This window comes from Nyctereutes procyonoides, unplaced genomic scaffold, assembly GCF_905146905.1.
Source record: "Nyctereutes procyonoides isolate TBG_1078 unplaced genomic scaffold, NYPRO_anot_genome, whole genome shotgun sequence".
NCBI lineage: Eukaryota > Metazoa > Chordata > Mammalia > Carnivora > Canidae > Nyctereutes > Nyctereutes procyonoides.
In genome coordinates, this window is record NW_026575147.1 from 204276 (window position 1) to 223170 (window position 18895).

Here is an 18895-nt window from a genome sequence, read left to right on the forward strand (position 1 = left end):
AACAAAACCCTAGATAGTTTCATGCTGATTCCTTGCTGAGTTCAGACAACAGCATACCAGATACAAAGTGGTTTATTTGTTGGTCTGTTTTAAATAAAGGGAAATCAGTGCAGGTTTGAAAGCCTGCATGGAAAGGGAGAGCCACAGAGAGCCAGAGATTGAAGATGTTCTGAGTTGAAGGTGATGATAGAAATAAAATCCTTGCTTGCTATGGTAAGATATCTGGATATACAGCACAGTAAAGAATACCATTCACAGAATCACCTTTACAAATAAATTAAGCAAAGATGATATCCATTTTAACCTTTATTACATGCAATGTTTTTGTGGTTATTAGTTTAATAAATAATTTGTGTGAGACAAATAAAAATGATAACTCTTACCTAGTATATTTTTTCTTTTCCTTTCCAGTTTTGACTCAATGATCTCCTGTGTTCTTGCAGATGAAGTTTGAGCAGAAAAATTTAGATAAACAGGAACATAGGCAGCTGTTTCTTGAATTCTATTCAACAATCCTTTTGCAATGACAGACTTTAAATTTAAAAATATGTTAATTGATTTCATATTCAATATATCTTTCAATCATCTGCATCAGTAATAATCCAGTACAATGAGTAAGAAACAGGATAAAGGAGATAGGTTAAAGCCCCATTGAAATGTCTACCTTCTTCCTAGGGATTATATTTAATTATATTTATCAGAGTCATAGAAATATTATAACCAGCTCTATCTTAGCAAAAGTTTTTATTTTGGTTTTATACCAAAATCCAAGTTGGTTCCTATCCAAGTCAAGCATAGAAGAACCCAAACTTCTTTTAGAAATAACTTAGAAGGGAAATAAAAGAGGAAAAAAAAAAGAAATAGTCAATAGTGAGTCTCTATGTGGGCCTCTCCCAAATGATAAAGACCACACAATCAACATTTCCCTCCACACTCTATTTTTTCCAAACCCCACTGCTATGTCAGATAGAAGTAAATGGGCAAGAGCAGACACACTGAGCTTTATCAACCCTCTGCTGGGGACACAAACTATTCTGACCAATTCCCACCCTCACCTGTGTGGTGGCAGCCTCAGAAATTCCAAGGGATAAAATAACAAAAAAAGCTCCCAAGCCCCAAAACATTGGTCCACAGGGTCCTCTGGTTTATGTGTGGTATTGGACCCCAAGGATTTACTCAGAAACTGGCAAACTTCGGAGTAATTCTCTAGACATAGATTCAGCATAGTTACATTCTTCCTGAAAAATGATCAAAATTCAAAGGAATTTCCTCTGAAAAGTAATGTGTTATTTCTGGGGCTTACAGTTCTATGTCTACCATGCCCTCATTTGTGGACAGACCTCGTTTCAGATAGGTTTCCCACCTTGCCAACTCCAGTTATTCCCGTAAACAACACTGAATGCCTGACTGCCAGCAGTTTTTCCATTAGATACCCAAAGCGCACTGTGTCAGTTGTGGGGACAAGCATTTCAAAAAAGGGAATGTCTCGACTGTACTTGAAGGTAGGTATTATTCGTTCCCAGGGATCTAGCCGTTTGGTGTCGAAGTCCATGTGAATGCTCCACAGGTCGCCAGAGCTGGGAAGCTGAAGTATAAAATCAAATACCGTGTTCAATAGGATTGACATGTAGCAATAGAAAAATTCACACATAAACAAAGGCAGTCATAGAATATGAATGTATTTGGGCCTCTATTTTCTTTGTAGAGAAATAGTTGTTTAGGTATCAAAATCTGATACTTTAAACATAACTATGCAACACAATGAACAAAAAATATTATATATCGATTATATTAAAACCTTAGATTAGAGGGTACCTGGGTGGCTTGGTCAGTTAAGCATCTGACTTGGGCTGAGGTCATGATCTTAGAGTCCTGGGATTGAGCCCCCACTCCTCCCTCAGGGGGGAGTCTGCTTGTCCCTCTGCCCTCCCCCTGGCTTGTTTCTCTCACTCTTTTTCTCAAATAAATCTTTTTTTTTAAACCACCTTAGACTTGAATTGTAGAGCATTTTCAATTCAAGTAAACATTCGGGGGCTTACTCCTTGCCAACTACTGTGCTTGGTAGTAGAGGTGAATGATGAATGAGACCCAGTGTCTGTCTTTAATGACCCTGAAATTCACATGGGGGAACACAAGCATATCAGTTAATATTGCAGAGAAGTAAGAGTCCAGTGGAGTTAGTACATTTACAAAGGCAAGATGACTCATTTCTATTTGCAGGGGTTATGGTGACGGCTGGAAATTCAATCAAGAAAGCTTCCAAGAGGTGGTGATGTTACAGTTCAGACTTGAAGGACAAGCAGGAGTCCCATGGGGAAAGAAGAAATGGGATGAGGAAAGGAGGGTAAAGAGAAGGCTGAAGACATGGGAAGTATCATGCTGGGAAATATGAGAGCAGTATGTACAGTGAGAGATAATCTGGGAACACAGGGGCCAGGTTATGAAAAGCTTTAGTTTTCTTTTTTCTTTCTTTTAAAAAAATATTTATTTATTTATTTAGAGCAAGAGAAGGCATGTGTGCACAAGGGGGGGTGGGGAGGGGCCAGAGGGAAAGAATATCCAAGCAGATCGTGTAGCGCATGGATCTCACCACCCATGAGATCAGGAACTGAACTGAAACCAAGAGTCAGATGCTCAGCTGACTGAGCCACCTAGGTGCTCCAGCTTCACTTTTTAAAGTAAAGAGCTTGGACCAAGAATTCAATGAAGGATTCTGAGCAGATAGGTGACATGACTAGATTGTATTTCAGAAAGTTCATTCTGGGAGCTGTGCAGAGCAGTTATTTCAATCTCATTTGACAGCAACTTTATTTTTTAAAAAAGATTATTTATTTTAGAGAGACAGAAAGCAAAAGAAAGAACATGAATGGAGGGGGAAGGGCCAAGCAAGGGAGAGGGAAAAGCAGACTCCCTGCTGAGCAGGGAGCCCGACCACCACGATGATGATGACGACGACAACCTATGACAACGAGGACCACAGGGGATTGATCCCAGGACCCTGGGCCCATGACCTGAGCCAAAGGCAGATGCTTAACTGACTGGTGCCCAGGTGCCCAACAGTAACTCTTAATAAGAAATCCATTTTACACGGTGACCTAGTACGTACATATATGTGTGTCTACAAATATATATATAACATTTACCCCTACTGTCTGCAATTCACTCTATTTTCTATTTTATCCTATTTTTTTTTAAACTTTTGAGGTGTAACATCTTTTGTCAGATTTTAAGGGTCCAGTTTAAGGTGTTTTTGCATATGCAAATATCAATGTAACTACCCCTGGATCATGATGTAGAACATATTCAGAGCCTCAGAATGCTCCTTTCTTCCCCTTCCCCATCAATAACAGCCATACCTTCCTCTGAGAGAAGTCACTAGTCTACCTGTCTGGTCTATTTGTCTATGTTGTGCTAATACCACACTCTCTGTTTACTTGTGTTAGCCCCAGTACACAGAATGGTGCCTATTGTGTAATAGATTTTCAGTACATATTTGTTGAAAAGAATACTATTTGTTGAAATGAATCCGTTGAAATGAATGCTTGCTTTGGACCATCTCCTACTGACCATCCCAGATCATTTCTCTTGATCCAGAGAGATCTGTCTGTCTCAAATTCCCAATTGTCCTTAAAATGGCCCATCCTGTCCAATTATGATACAGTCATCTTGAGGATCCAGAAGCGTTTCATACCTATGATAAGGTCCTAATCCATAGGGTTTAGATTCTTAGGGAATTTTTTCTTCTTTTGGTAACTTTTTACTTTTATATAATCTAAAACTTAAAGAAAAGTTAAAAAAAGTGCAAAGAACCTCATATATTCTTTATCTATATTGATTGTCCACATTTTGCCCCCTTTGCTTTGTTATTGCTTTTTCTACTCTATGAGAGTTAATTGTATACACTATTCACCTTACTCTAAATAACTGAGTGTGTGTTTCCTGAACAACAAAGATATTTTCTTAAATAATCACAATCAAAATCAGGAAATGGAATAGTGATATGTTATTACCTAACTTACATTCCATATTCAAATATTGTCAGTGTTTTTAATAATGCCACTTATAGCTATGTTTTTCCCCAGTTAGGACCCAATACAGGATAATGCACTGTATTTAGTTATATCTCTTTAGTCTTTTCGTTTGGAAAAGTTCCTCAGCTTTCTTTGTCTCCTACAACAGACATTTTTGGAGAATATAGGCCAATTTATTTTATAGAATGCTCCTCAGTTTGGGTATTCCAGGTGTATTTCATAATTAGATTCAGATCATGCATGTTTGAAAGGAATACTTCACAAGTGAGGTTGCATCCTTCTCAGTGCTCTATATCAGGAAGCACAGGTTTGTCCTAATACTGATGATGTTAAATTGATTTCTTAGTTAAGGTAGTGTCTGCAAGGTTTCTTTACTGTAACAATACTATTTTTCTTTTTTCAATTAATCAATAATTTGTAGGAAATACTTTGAAACTATGTAAATATTGTTTCTTTTTTTTTCTTTTTCTTTTTTTTTATTTATAAATTAATTTTTATTGGTGTTCAATTTACCAACATACAGAATAACACCCAGTGCTCATCCCGTCAAGTGTACCCCTCAGTGCCCGTCACCCATTCACCCCCACCCCCCGCCCTCCTCCCCCTCCACCACCCCTAGTTCATTTCCCAGAGTTAGAAGTCTTTATGTTCTGTCTCCCTTTCTGATATTTCTCACACATTTCTTCTCCCTTCCCTTATATTCCCTTTCGCTATTATTCATATTCCCCAAATGAATGAGAACATACACTGTTTGTCCTTCTCCGGTTACTGTGGCCAAGTTCAAAAAGGGTGTTGCCTGAGTTCTTCTCTGGGATTTTGATGGAATCTTGTCTCACATTTAGATCTTTCATCCATTTTGAGTTTATCTTTGTGTATGGTGCAAGAGAGTGGTCCAGTTTCATTCTTCTGCATGTGGATGTCCAATTTTCCCAGCACCATTTATTGAAGAGACTGTCTTTCTTCTAGTGGATCGTCTTTCCTCCTTTATTGTATATTAGTTGAGCATAAAGTTCAGGGTCCACTTCTGGGTTCTCTGTTCTGTTCCATTGATCTATATGTCTGTTTTTGTGCCAGTACCACACTGTCTTGATGAACACAGCTTTGTAGTACAACCTGAAATCTGGCATTGTGATGCCCCCAGATATGGTTTTCTTTTTTTAAAATTCCCCTGGCTGTTTGGGGTCTTTTCTGATTCCACACAAATCTTAAAATAATTTGTTCTAAGTCTCTGAAGAAAGTCCATGGTATTTTGATAGGGATTGCATGAAACGTGTAAATTGCCCTGGGTAGCATTGACATTTTCACAATATTAATTCTGCCAATCCATGAGCATGGAATATTTTTCCATCTCTTTGTGTCTTCCTCAATTTCTTTCAGAAGTGTTCTGTAGTTTTTAGGGTATATTTTGAGAACCATTTGAATGGTAAATGGTTCTCCAACCTTTTATTTTCAGGTTGTAGGTGTCCTTCTGTCTAAAATGAGTCTCTTGTAGACAGCAAATAGATGGGTCCTGTTTTTTTATCTAGTCTGAAACTCTGCGCCTTTTGATGGGGTCATTAAGCCCTTTCACGTTCAGAGTTACTTGAACTTCTTCTTAAAGGGGAGTTTTAAGAGTCCCCCTTAAAATTTCTTGCAGAGCTGGTTTGGAGGTCACATATTCTTTCAGTTCCTGCCTGTCTTGGAAGCTCTTTATCTCTCCTTCCATTTTGAATGAGAGCCTTGCTGGATAAAGTATTCTTGGTTGCATGTTCTTCTCATTTAGGACCCTGAATATATCCTGCCAGCCCTTTCTGGCCTGCCAGGTCTCTGTGGAGAGGTCTGCTGTTACCCTAATATTCCTCCCCATGAAAGTCAGGGACTTCTTGTCTCTTGCTGCTTTAAGGATCTTCTCTTTATCTTTGGAATTTGCAAGCTTCACTATTAGATGTCGAGGTGTTGAACGGTTTTTATTGATTTTAGGGGGGGATCTCTCTATTTCCTGGATCTGAATGCCTGTTTCCCTTCCCAGATTGGGAAAGTTTTCAGCTAGGATTTGTTCAAATACATATTCTGGCCCTCTGTCCCTTTCGGCGCCCTCGGGAACCCCAATTAAACGTAGGTTTTTCTTCCTCAGACTGTCATTTATTTGCCTTAATCTGTCTTCATGGTCCCTTAATTGTCTGTCTCTTTTTTCCTCAGTTTCCCTCTTTGCCATCAACTTGTCTTCTATGTCACTCACTCGTTCTTCCACCTCGTTAACCCTCGTCGTTAGGACTTCTAGTTTGGATTGCATCTCATTCAATTGATTTTTAATTTCTGCCTGATTGGATCTAAATTCTGCAGTCATGAAGTCTCGTGAGGCCTTAATGCTTTTTTCTAGAGCCACCAGTAGCTGTATAATGGTGCTTCTGAATTGGCTTTCTGACATTGAAGTGTAATCCAGATTTTGAAACTCTGTGGGAAAGAGGGCTGTTTCTGATTCTTTCTTTTGAAGTGAGGTTTTCCTTCTAGTCATTTTGCTCAGTGCAGAGTGGCCAAAAACAAGTTGTATTGGAACACGGGGGAGTATCACTGGTCCGTCCAGCTGGTCTTCTGGGGGAGGGGCCTGCTGTGCTGATTTTCAGGTGTTAGCACTTGGGGGAGCTGCTCTGCCCCTGCCTGCTGCAGGGCTCAGCGGGGGTTGTTTACCCCGTGGGACCCAGGGAGGAACAGCAGCAGTTGCTATGGCAACTCTGGAAGCCTGGATTCAGCCTCCGCAGGAACTACGGGGCTCGGGGCTCGGCTCTCCGTCCGCAGGGCCTGGAGGCTCCGGGGCGGGGCCGCTGATGTGCTCAGCTCGGGGCAGGAGCGTCCTCGCTGTCCTGGGCCCTCCCGGCCTCTGCCTGTCCCAGGGGGAGGCCGGATCCTGGGCTGTGTCCCGGCGCCCTGTGCTCCGGGGCCTGCGCTGTGGGATTCGCGCTCCCGCCCCGCAGCCCCCTCCGCGGAGCCGCCGCCCGAGCCCCTCCGAGCTGCTCCGGTCGGTCCCGCCGTGCGCGCTGCAGCCCTTAGGGAGCTCGGAGCACTGTCCCGGGGCGCAGGTGCCTGTTAGTGTCCCCGGGAGCCCGAGGGCATCCCCGCTCTCCTGGGTCCTGCTCCAACTCCCTGCGGGCCCCTTTCCCCCGGGAAGGTTGGTGCAGCTCCTGCTCCTCCGGGACGGGGCTCTCCTGTCCTGGGGACACTCGCCCCGGCCTCAGCCCGGCTCCTCGCGGGGCCCCTCCCCCTCGGAGGCCTTTTGTTTCTTTATTTTTTTTTCCCCGTCTTCCTACCTTGATAGAAGCGCGGACTCTTCTCACTGTAGCGTTCCAGCTGGTCTCTCTTTACATCTCAGGCCGAATTCGTAGATTTTCAGGATGGTTTGAAGGTTATCTAGGTAACTTGGTGGGGACAGGTGATTTGGGAACCCTGCTCTTCCGCCATCTTGCCCCTCCCTCCCCTGTAAATATTGTTTCTCATCAAGCCTTCATTCACTAGCTGTAGTATCTATTGATAATTCTTGCCTAAATCAATTATTACTATAGTGGCTGCAGAGTAATGACTTTCTAACTCCATCATTTCTCCTATATAGATTAATTGGTATTCTTCTGTGAAAAACAGCTCTTCCTTCTCCCCCATTTATTCAGGTATATTTCTGTTATGAATACTGACACACAGATTTTTATTTCATGTAAAGGCTTGTAATCTTATACTATTATTATTTATTTTAATGCTCAAATCTGTTCAGATTTGGTCAGTGAGAGTCTTTTGACATGAGTAATCATTCTTTGAGTACTTCTTTGTCATGATTTTGCACTTTCCCCTGTCCTACTCCTGGAATCAGCTATTTCATTAAAGAGCCTTGGCTCCCTTTCATGGAGAACAGATATTTAGAACTTAGCATACTAGGTATGCATATTGCTCTTGAGGTTTCCTTTCTTCTAATTCCTATCAGCAAACAGAACTAGGAAATTTACATATGTTGTATGAATATATGTATTCATTTTCATATATTCATTTTTTTTGATCTATGAGTACTAAGACTTCCAATTCCAATGCAAGAACACAGGTGCCTTCTAATCTCTCCCCTTACATATTTGTAAATAAATCCTTTTGCTAACAGTGAGAAACCTGGTTGACATTATCCTCAATATATTTATTCTTTTGCTCAATCTTATTTTTAAATATTTTATTTATTTATTTGGGAGAGAGAGAGAGCATAAGCAAGGGGGAGTGGCAGAGGAAGAGGGAGAAGCAGACTCCCTGCTGAGCAGAGTCTGATGGTGGGGGGGGGGGCTCAAATCCAGGACCCTGGGATCATGACCTGAGCCAAAGGCAGATGCTTAACTGACTGAGCCACTCAGGAGCCCTTCATTTGCTCTATCTTAAAATCTTTTAGTGACATATTTTTATTTGCAGAACTAAATCTTTTAAAATTTTAGTCTTGAAATTTAATTTTAATGATTCAGAGTAATTATGTTAAAATGAAATTTATTTGGCTCTTACCCTGGCATCAGGATTATCATCGAATTGTGCTCTAATAAATGTGTCGAAAGAATCCCAGTAGTTTTCAGTTAGATTGCCACCCACAGACCATAAATAACAGAATACAAAAGTCTGACATAGTACTGTATTCAATTTTGTTTGTTCCTGAATGAACAAGGAGAAAGAATTTTAGTATTTTATTTAACTTTATAAAAAGAATCCTTAAATTGCAAAGCCAAAAGATTGCTTTCTTTTGTTTAGGCTCATGCATTTTAAAAAGGGTACAATATATGTTTCTTATGGTTGACTCAAGAGTTCACAGAACAATGTTTTACGTATTTAAATACACTGAGGAGAAAATGAACGGCAAGGGATATGTAGAAAAAAGCTCAAGGCTGTTTTTCAATGGACTATTATCACTTTGTTTACACCTGCGTGAAGGTATTTAAGCAGCTGCTAGGCAGACACATACTGGGAATGTGTTGCAGAATGTGTTGTACACTGTAGGAAGTTTAAATACTGAGTACAAAAGTAAACTATAGGTTCTCTTACATTCCTTCCAATTTTGAGATTCTATGAATCTATTCATAATCATTACTCCACTAAAAAATTAACTTAAAAATAAAAAATGATTGTTTTACAGAAAATTGTTATTTGCAAAGCATCTATACAACAATCTCATTTTCCTAGCCTTATAGCAGTGAGAAAAACCTTTCATACCATTGTCAAATTAACTCCATCTTTCCCAAGTATCAAAGACTCCAGTAAGCAACATAGTGTAGTAACCTTGCTGATGTCCACTTGTGGGATTGCTTGGCCACATTTTTTATTGATAAAATGTAAACCATCATCAACATAACGTTGGAAAAGGTTCAGTATATATTCTTGGGTTTCCTCATTCAGCTGAAAATCATATAAACAAATAATATTTTAGTAAGACTAGATGAAATATGTAAGCAAATTTAGAAATGGGTTAGTTTAAATCTGTGTATTGCAATATGTTCTGTGACTTTTATTTTTTTTAAGATTTTATTTATTTATTCATGAGAGACACACAGAGAGAGAGACGCAGAGACACAGGCAGAGGGAGAAGCAGGCTCCACATAGGGAGCCAGATATGGGACTCGATCCTGGGACTCCAGCATCACACCCTGGGCTGAAGGCAGGCGCCAAACCGCTGAGCCACCCCGGCATCCCTGTTCTGTGACTTTTAGATTAAAGGGTATAAACATCACAAGATATGAAATAAATTGAAATTAAAAAATCTGATTTGGAAGAGACATATAGAGGAGATTCTGGGCAGTGGACAATGTCTTATAATCATTTGTTAACTGTCAATATATGTTTCATGCAGTCTTATAATTAAGAACAATTAAAAACAAGAAATATAAAAAACAGCAATTAAAAATCTACGTAAGGAGAGGAATAATTCCCAAAGATTTAAAAAGAATGTAGCCCTTCTCATCATTCCTATTTAACATTGTACTGGAAGTCTTAGCCAATGCAGTAGGACAATAAAAAGAAGTAGAGTACACAGAAGGAAGAAAAAAATGTCTTTGTTCACAGATGACATGATTGTCTATGTAAGAATTTACCAAAAACTCCTGGAACTAATAAGCACTTATAGCAGTCAATATATAGCTATATATAGGTTAATATATAGCAGTCAATTGCTTAAGGTTAATATATAGCAGTCAATTGCTTTCGTATATACCAGCAGTGAATAATTGGAATTTGGCATAAAAAATATAACACCATTTATATTAGCACAAAAAATGAAATACTTAGGTATAATTCCAACAAAATATGTACAAGAGCTAAATAAGAAAAACTACAAGACTTTGATGAAAAGATAGAGATGAGCAAAGTAAACTGAAAGATATTCATTGTGTATGGACAGGAAGATCCAATATTGTTAAAATGTCAATACTTCCTAACTTAATCTATAGATTCAATATAGTCTGAATCAAAACACCAGGAAGTTATTTTGTGTATTTCAGCATACAGAGAGGCAAAATACCCAAAATAGCATATATTGAAGAACAAAGTTAGAAAACTGACGTTATCTGACTTCAAGAATTACTATAAAGTGACAGTAATCAAGACAGTGTGATACTGGCAAAAGAACAGACACATAGATCAATGGAACAGAATAGAGTCCATGCAGAGATAGACTCATACAAATATAATCAACTGATCTATGACAAAGGAACAAAGGTAATCCAATGGAGAAGGGATGGTGTTTTCAACAAATGGTGTTGGAACAACTAGACATCTACGCACAAAAAAATATGAATGTAGACACAGATATTACACCTTTCACAGAAGTTAACTCAAAATGAATCACAGACCTAAATGTAAAAAGCAAAACTATAAAAAACGTTTAGAAGATAACAGATGAGAAAATCTAGGTGACCTTAGGTTTGGAAATGGTTTTCAGAACGATGCCAAAAGCTCAACCCATGAAAGGATATTTGATAAGCTGGACTTCATTAAAATAAAGAAGTTGTGTTATCTCTTTCTGTGTCTCTCATGAATAAAAAATAAAATCTTAAAGCAAAATAAAACTTGTGTTCTGTGAAAGATTATAAAAAGAATGAAAAGACAAGCCGGGCTGGGAGAAAAGTTTTATAAAACACATACCCAACAAAGAACTTGTATCCAAAATATTATAAAGAACTCGAGGGAAGCGGGGCAAGATGGCAGAAGAGTAGGGTCCCCAAGTCACCTGTCCCCACCAAATTACCTAGATAACCTTCAAATCATCCTGAAAATCTACGAACTTGGCCTGAGATGTAAAGAGAGACCAGCTGGAACGCTGCAGTGAAAAGAGTTCGTGCTTCTATCAAGGTAGGAAGACGGGGAAAAAGAAATAAAGACACAAAAGGCCTCCGAGGGGGAGGGGCCCCGCGAGGTGCCGGGCTGAGGCCGGGGCGAGTGTCCCCAGGACAGGAGAGCCCCGTCCCGGAGGAGCAGGAGCTGCACCAACCTTCCCGGACGGGCGGAAAGGGGCTCGCCGGGAGTTGGAGCAGGACCCAGGAGGGCGGGGATGCCCTCCCTGGGACACTAACAGACACCTGCGCCCCGGGAGAGTGCGCCGAGCTCCCTAAGGGCTGCAGCACGCACGGCGGGGCCCGGAGCAGCTCGGAGGGGCTCGGGCGGCGGCTCCGCGGAGGGGGCTGCGGGGCGGGAGCGCGAATCCACCAGCGCAGGCCCCGGAGCACAGGGCGCCGGGACACAGCCCAGGACCCGGCCTCCCCCCGGGACAGACACTAGCCAAGATACTAGCCAATAGGATCCAACAACACATTAAGAAAATTATTCACCATGACCAAGTAGGATTTATCCCCGGGACACAAGGCTGGTTCAACACTCGTAAAACAATCAATGTGATTCATCATATCAGCAAGAGAAAAACCAAGAACCATATGATCCTCTCATTAGATGCAGAGAAAGCATTTGACAAAATACGGCATCCATTCCTGATCAAAACTCTTCAGAGTGTAGGGATAGAGGGAACATTACTCAACATCTTAAAAGCCATCTACGAAAAGCCCACAGCAAATATCATTCTCAATGGGGAAGCACTGGGAGCCTTTCCTCTAAGATCAGGAACAAGACAGGGATGTCCACTCTCACCACTGCTATTCAACATAGTACTGGAAGTCCTAGCCTCAGCAATCAGACAACAAAAAGACATTAAAGGCATTCAAATTGGCAAAGAAGAAGTCAAACTCTCCCTCTTCGCCGATGACATGATACTCAACATAGAAAACCCAAAGACTCCACCCCAAGATTGCTAGAACTCATACAGCAATTGGGCAGTGTGGCAGGATACAAAATCAATGCCCAGAAGTCAGTGGCATTTCTATACACTAACAACGAGACTGAAGAAAGAGAAATTAAGGAGTCAATCCCATTTACAATTGCACCCAAAAGCATAAGATACCTAGAAATAAACCTAACTAAAGAGGTAGAGGATCTATACCCTAAAAACTATAGAACACTTCTGAAAGAAATTGAGGAAGACACAAAGAGATGGAAAAATATTCCATGCTCATGGATTGGCAGAATTAATATTGTGAAAATGTCAATGTTACCCAGGGCAATTTACCCATTTAATGCAATCCCTATCAAAATACCATGGACTTTCTTCAGAGAGTTAGAACAAATTATTTTAAGATTTGTGTGGAATCAGAAAAGACCCCGAATAGCCAGGGGAATTTTAAAAAAGAAAACCATAGCTGGGGGCATCACAATGCCAGATTTCAGGTTGTACTACAAAGCTGTGGTCATCAAGACAGTGTGGTACTGGCACAAAGACAGACACATAGATCAATGGAACAGAATAGAGAACCCAGAAGTGGACCCTCAACTTTATGGTCAACTAATATTCGACAAAGGAGGAAACACCATCCACTGGAAAAAAGACGGTTTCTTCAATAAATGGTGCTGGGAAAACTGGACAGCCATGTGCAGAAGAATGAAACTAGACCATTCTCTTACACCATACACAAAGATAAACTCAAAATGGATGAAAGATCTAAATGTGAGACAAGATTCCTTCAAAATCCTAGAGGAGAACTCAGGCAACACCCTTTTTGAACTCGGCCACAGTAACTTCTTGCAAGATACATCCACAAAGGCAAGAGAAACAAAAGCAAAAATGAACTATTGGGACTTCATCAAGATAAGAAGTTTTTGCACAGCAAAGGATACAGTCAACAAAACTAAAAGACAACCTACAGGATGGGAGAAGATATTTGCAAATGACGTATCAGATAAAGGGCTAGTTTCCAAGATCTATAAAGAACTTATTAAACTCAACAGCAAAGAAACAAACAATCCAATTATGAAATGGGCAAAAGACACGAACAGAAATCTCACAGAGGAAGACATAGACATGGCCAACAAGCACATGAGAAAATGCTCCACATCCCTTGCCATCAGGGAAATACAAATCAAAACAACAATGAGGTACCACCTCACACCAGTGAGAATGGGGAAAATTAACAAGGCAGGAAACCACAAATGTTGGGGAGGATGCGGAGTAAAGGGAACGCTCTTACACTGTTGGTGGGAATGTGAACTGGTGTAGCCACTCTGGAAAACTGTGTGGAGGTTCCTCAAAGAGTTAAAAATAGATCTGCCCTACGACCCAGCAATTGCACTGCTGGGGATTTACCCCAAAGATGCAGATGCAATGAAATGCCGGGACACCTGCATCCCAATGTTTCTAGCAGCAATGGCCACAATAGCGAAACTGTGGAAGGAGCCTTGGTGTCCATCGAAAGATGAATGGATTAAGAAGATGTGGTCTATGTATACAATGGAATATTACTCAGCCATTAGAAATGACAAATACCCACCATTTGCTTCGACGTGGATGGAACTGGAGGGTATTATGCTGATTGAAGTAAGTCAATCGGAGAAGGACGAACATTATATGGTCTCATTCATTTGGGGAATATAAATAATAGTGAAAGGGAATAGAAGGGAAGGGAGAAGAAATGGGTAGGAAATATCAGAAAGGGAGACAGAACATGAAGACTCCTAACTCTGGGAAATGAACTAGGGGTGATGGAAGGGGAGGAGGGCAGGAGGTGGGGGTGAACGGGCACTGAGGGGGGCACTTGATGGGATAAGCACTGGGTGTTATTCTGTATGTTGGCAAATTGAGAACCAGTAAAAAATAAATTTATTATAAAAAAAAGAACTTGAAAAACTCAAAAATAGGAAACAACCCAATAAAAAATGAGCAAGATTTGAATAGGCACCTCACCAAAGGAGATATACAGATGATAAATAAGCATATGAAAAAACATTCATGATCACCTATTGGAGAAAGGCACATTAAAACAAGACATACCTATTTGAATGGTGAAAATCTAAAACACCAATATCACCAAATGCTGGTGAGGATGTGCAGCAAGAATTCTCATTCATTGCTGGTGGGAATGCAAAATGGTATAGCACTTTGGAAGATGAACTAGCAGTTTCTAATAAAGCTAAATAAAATTTTATCATAAAATCCAGCAATCATACTCCTAGGTATTTTACCCAAGCGAATTGAAAACTTACATCTACACAAAAACAGATAAACATACAGATGTTTATAGCTTTCTTCATAATTGCCCAAACCTGGAAGCAATCAAGATGTGCTTCAGTAGATGAATGGATAGACTTAGTAAATCCATACAATGGAATATTATTCAGCACCAAAAAGAAATGAGCTATCAAGCCACAGAAAGACAGAGAGGAAACTTAGAAGCGTATTATTAAGTGAAAGAAGCCAATCTGAAAAAACTACTTGACATTCTGAAAAAGGCAAAACTATGGAGACCATAAAAAGATCAATGGTTGCCAGGGGTTGGGAGGGGCAATGGATGGATGTACGGGTACAGTACAGATTTTAAGTCAGTGAAACTATTATGTATAATTATATAAGAGTGGATACATGACATTACATACTTGTCCAAACCCACAGAACTATACAACATAGAAAGTGAACACCAACATATACCATGCACTTTAGCTGAGAGTAATATATCAGTAATGTTTCATCAGTTTTAAAAAATCACTTTTAACAAATGTACCACACCAGTGCAGGATGTTAATAGAAAAACTATATTTGGAGGAGGAGTATATATGATAACGCTCTGTACCTTCCATTAAACGTTTTTTTATAAACCTGAGTGCTTTAAGTTAACACAGCCTATTAATTTAAAAAGAAGAGTAAATTTGGGGAAATTTAAAATCTTATGGTAGTTCATGATACATTCTCAATTCTGAGGATTATTTTCTTTGATAATGTACTCTGAAACTAGAACATATTATTGTTCAAATGTTGATGCCTAAGAATGAAAAAAATAATAATTTCCTGATTCATCTTTGGAGAAGGAGAGGCAGAAAAAAGATGGCTCTCTGGAGTGGGGGCTGGGATGGGATGCAACGCCTCCAAAGCTCCCTTGTTAAGCTAAGGCAAAGAGAACTCTTGTTTTAGAATGGAGAGGGTGCAGAAGGTGATATAGACCTGAGCTGTTCCATATAATAATGCGGCATGTTTTCTCTGAGGTAAAAACTCATCTTGGGCCAGAGACCTAAGATTGGGTGGGAGGTAAACTGGCTTTCCTTTCTCTCCTTTCCTTTCTCCTTTCTCATTTCCTCTGAACAATCTAAAAACAATGACAGAGCCTGGATTGAAATGTTCTTTTTCTGCCTTGTGATTCCCTCATTGTCCCAAGCCTTCTGCAGAGTCTTTTAATGCCCCAGCCTGTGCTAGCTGTGTTTGGGGGACTTGAGGAAGCAGTTTGTATTTGTCCTGGAGAGGAACCAATCTGCAGAGAAGCCAGGGAGAGTGGGCAGGAATCAGTGCCTAGGCAGCCTGGAAGGCTGAGGTAACAGATAATGACAGATTTGGGGAGGATATTAACATTTCTGGAGCATCTCAAGAATTCTTAGGGAGAGGCACTGGGTATAATGTTGGAATGTCCTCCATGAAGCACAATGAGATCTCTTAACTAACTGCAATTTGGGCACACCAGGGCCTCCATCTTGACAGATGGATATATTGTGGAGTATCTGGTTGTCCTTACTTTTTTAGAAATACTCTTCATCCACGTTTTAACATAAGGCATCCATTTCAGTTCTTCAGGATCCACGAACACCATTCCGCATCGACTGACTGTTGCTGGAGAGGCAACCCTTAGATCTTGCACCTAAAATCCAAGGAAGTTGAACAAAAAGTAGTTAATTATACTTCCTAATTCTTCCACCTTCAATGTTCATGGATCACATGTTTAAACTTAACACTGAAGGCTTTGTATACAGGAGAGACAGCCTTAAGTAATCAAAAATGGAGGAGGAAAGGTAAGTGAGGCATAAGGTGAAAAACACCACACAAATATAAGAGGATAATGTTAAATAAATCCTTATGGGGGATCCCTGGGTGGCGCAGCGGTTTGGCGCCTGCCTTTGGCCCAGGGCGCGATCCTGGAGACCCGGGATCGAATCCCACGTCGGGCTCCCGGTGCATGGAGCCTGCTTCTCCCTCTGCCTGTGTCTCTGCCTCTCTCTCTCTCTCTCTCTCTCTGTGACTATCATAAATAAATTTTAAAAAAATTAAAAAAAAATAAATCCTTATGGGAAGGTAGAAGTATTTCTTTTTTCCCCTCTTTGCTTTTCACTTCTTTACTTTTTCATTCTTATATCTCATACATAGCTAAATGCCTAGCACTTAGTAGGCATTTGATCCATGTTTGGTGAATGAGTACAGCAGGGGTGGTAGCTTCCAGAATATTTTACAGCTCTATTAGGTCCACATTCCTCTTCCAATCCCTTCACCAATATTCATGCCACAGAGGGATAATTTATTCATAGTAAATATAACTTTTTTTTCTTAGAAAGTATTTCAAATTATGTAACATCATCAAGCTATTTAATTATTTCCAAAAGAAAGGAAACAAGTACTAAGGAAGATTTATTTTACTTCTTGTTTAGAGAGAAATAGGAATATCTAAGAGTCTTTGGTTCTCAGGATACATACTCTATTATAAAAGGACAATTTGATAAGTGTGTAAACAATTTAGTATATAAACAAAACACCATGGTAGGCCTTACAGATAGTAAATGATATATCAACAAGAAAAAAATTGATGATGGCATGCCAATCTAATGAATGATTTTATGCCACAGTAAGGCATGTAATATATATTTACCTCAAAAAGCATGTGGATTTGAGGTGTGAGTTTGATCCTCTCACTGTTAGCCAGACAGAGCATCTTATTATCATCCAATACTGTATTCATATTTTCAATCCAAAGAGCATCCACGGGCCCATCACTGATGATCCATTTATGGTCTTCTGAAGTGTCATTCACAGCTGCTCGGACACTTAGTGCCATCAAACCATCTTTCCACTCCAAGGTTATGTTGTTAACTTCACCATATAATTCACCCATTGTAATTGATTTAGGATTAAGAACGTACGTTTTAACTGGTTGGTAAAAGGGATTGTCTACACCAAGTTTATGCAAATTCCCTAAAGTTTCTGCTAGTATTTGGTAAACTGTGGTCTTGCCACCTCCTGTTGGCCCAACTAACATCACACCATGTCTTACCAGCATAGTTTCATAAAACTGTATTACTTTTTTAACCATACATGTCTCAGGCTGAAGATTCTGTTTACTCATGACATCTATAATTGTTGACTGCAATATACCATAATCATGTTCTGGAATTTGGACTCCAGGAAAAAGATCAGATATGATTCCACTGAAAAAAACAAAAATAAAACTATCAGTTATTGATATTTCCCAATTTGTTACAATTAATTTATTACAATCATTGATAACATTGAATCTTCTTTTTCTTCTTGATCTTTTCTTCTGAACATGCACAGTTCTAGTCTGTCCAATGTGTTATACCAGAATCTAATATTTATCTGATATTGTATATGATTCTTTTTGTTTCCTGTACAGTACACCAATGTTCTTAAGTACATTGGGAGCTTCTTGAGGTAAGGAATATTTCTTATGTGTTTGTATTGTCCATAGTACATGGCATAGTACCAAACATAGAAAGTGATGAATTTATCAATTTATTTTAAAAATTATATTTATATCTCAATTTCTTCCAAAAGCATTTATGCATGCTTATAACTGAATAGGCATTTAGAAAACTAAGATGGGAATAGAAATAGAAATTAGTAGTAGGTTAAAAAAAGGGAGTAAAGGGAAAGTTAACTGTTTCTGTGAGAAGCAGATAATATGAGATATTTCTATGGGTAAAAAAGAAGCTAAATTCTTACCTCATACTATATACACAAATATATTTGAAATGCAGTAAAGAGTTTAGTATGAAATGACAACAAAAATACTAGATGAAAATGTAAGAGACGTATTTTGCAACACTAGGTTAAGAAGGACTTTCAATTTATTTTATTTAAAATTTTAAAAAGATTTTATTTATTCATGAGAGACACGAAGAGAGAGAGAGAGAGAGAGAGAGAGAGAGAGAGAGAGAGAGAGCAGAGGGAGAAGCAGACTCCATGCAGGGAGCCCGACGTGGGACTCCATCCTGGGTCTCCAGGATCAGGCCCCAGGCTGAAGGCTACGCTAAACCGCTGAGTCACCTGGGCTGCTCTATTTTATTTAAATTTTTTTAAAATTTAAAATCTAGTTAACATACAGTATAATATTGGTTTCTGAGTAGAATTCAGTGATTCATCACTTATATACAACACCCAGTGCTCATTATAACAAGCACCCTCTTTAACACCCACCCTCCATCTAGCCAAGGTCTTTCTAAGGAAGATAAGAAATCTACAACTATTATTTTTAAAGTTGGTAAAGTGACAAATAAGCAAAAACCCATAAACTTGTGTGAGA

General features: G+C 39.5%; 1 protein-coding gene across 1 annotated transcript in view; it reads right to left on the bottom strand.

The window, feature by feature from the left end:
* The window catches only part of DNAH6 (dynein axonemal heavy chain 6), a 242056-nt gene that overhangs the window by 119983 nt on the left and 103178 nt on the right, over window positions 1-18895 (bottom strand). Inside the window, exons 34-39 of the mRNA XM_055312464.1 lie at window positions 17225-17780; window positions 16103-16225; window positions 9228-9410; window positions 8529-8672; window positions 1364-1585; window positions 384-531 (exon numbers count right to left, since the gene is read on the bottom strand). Of these exons, the coding sequence (XP_055168439.1) occupies window positions 384-531; window positions 1364-1585; window positions 8529-8672; window positions 9228-9410; window positions 16103-16225; window positions 17225-17780 (1376 nt within the window). The remainder of the gene's footprint in view (window positions 1-383; window positions 532-1363; window positions 1586-8528; window positions 8673-9227; window positions 9411-16102; window positions 16226-17224; window positions 17781-18895) is intronic.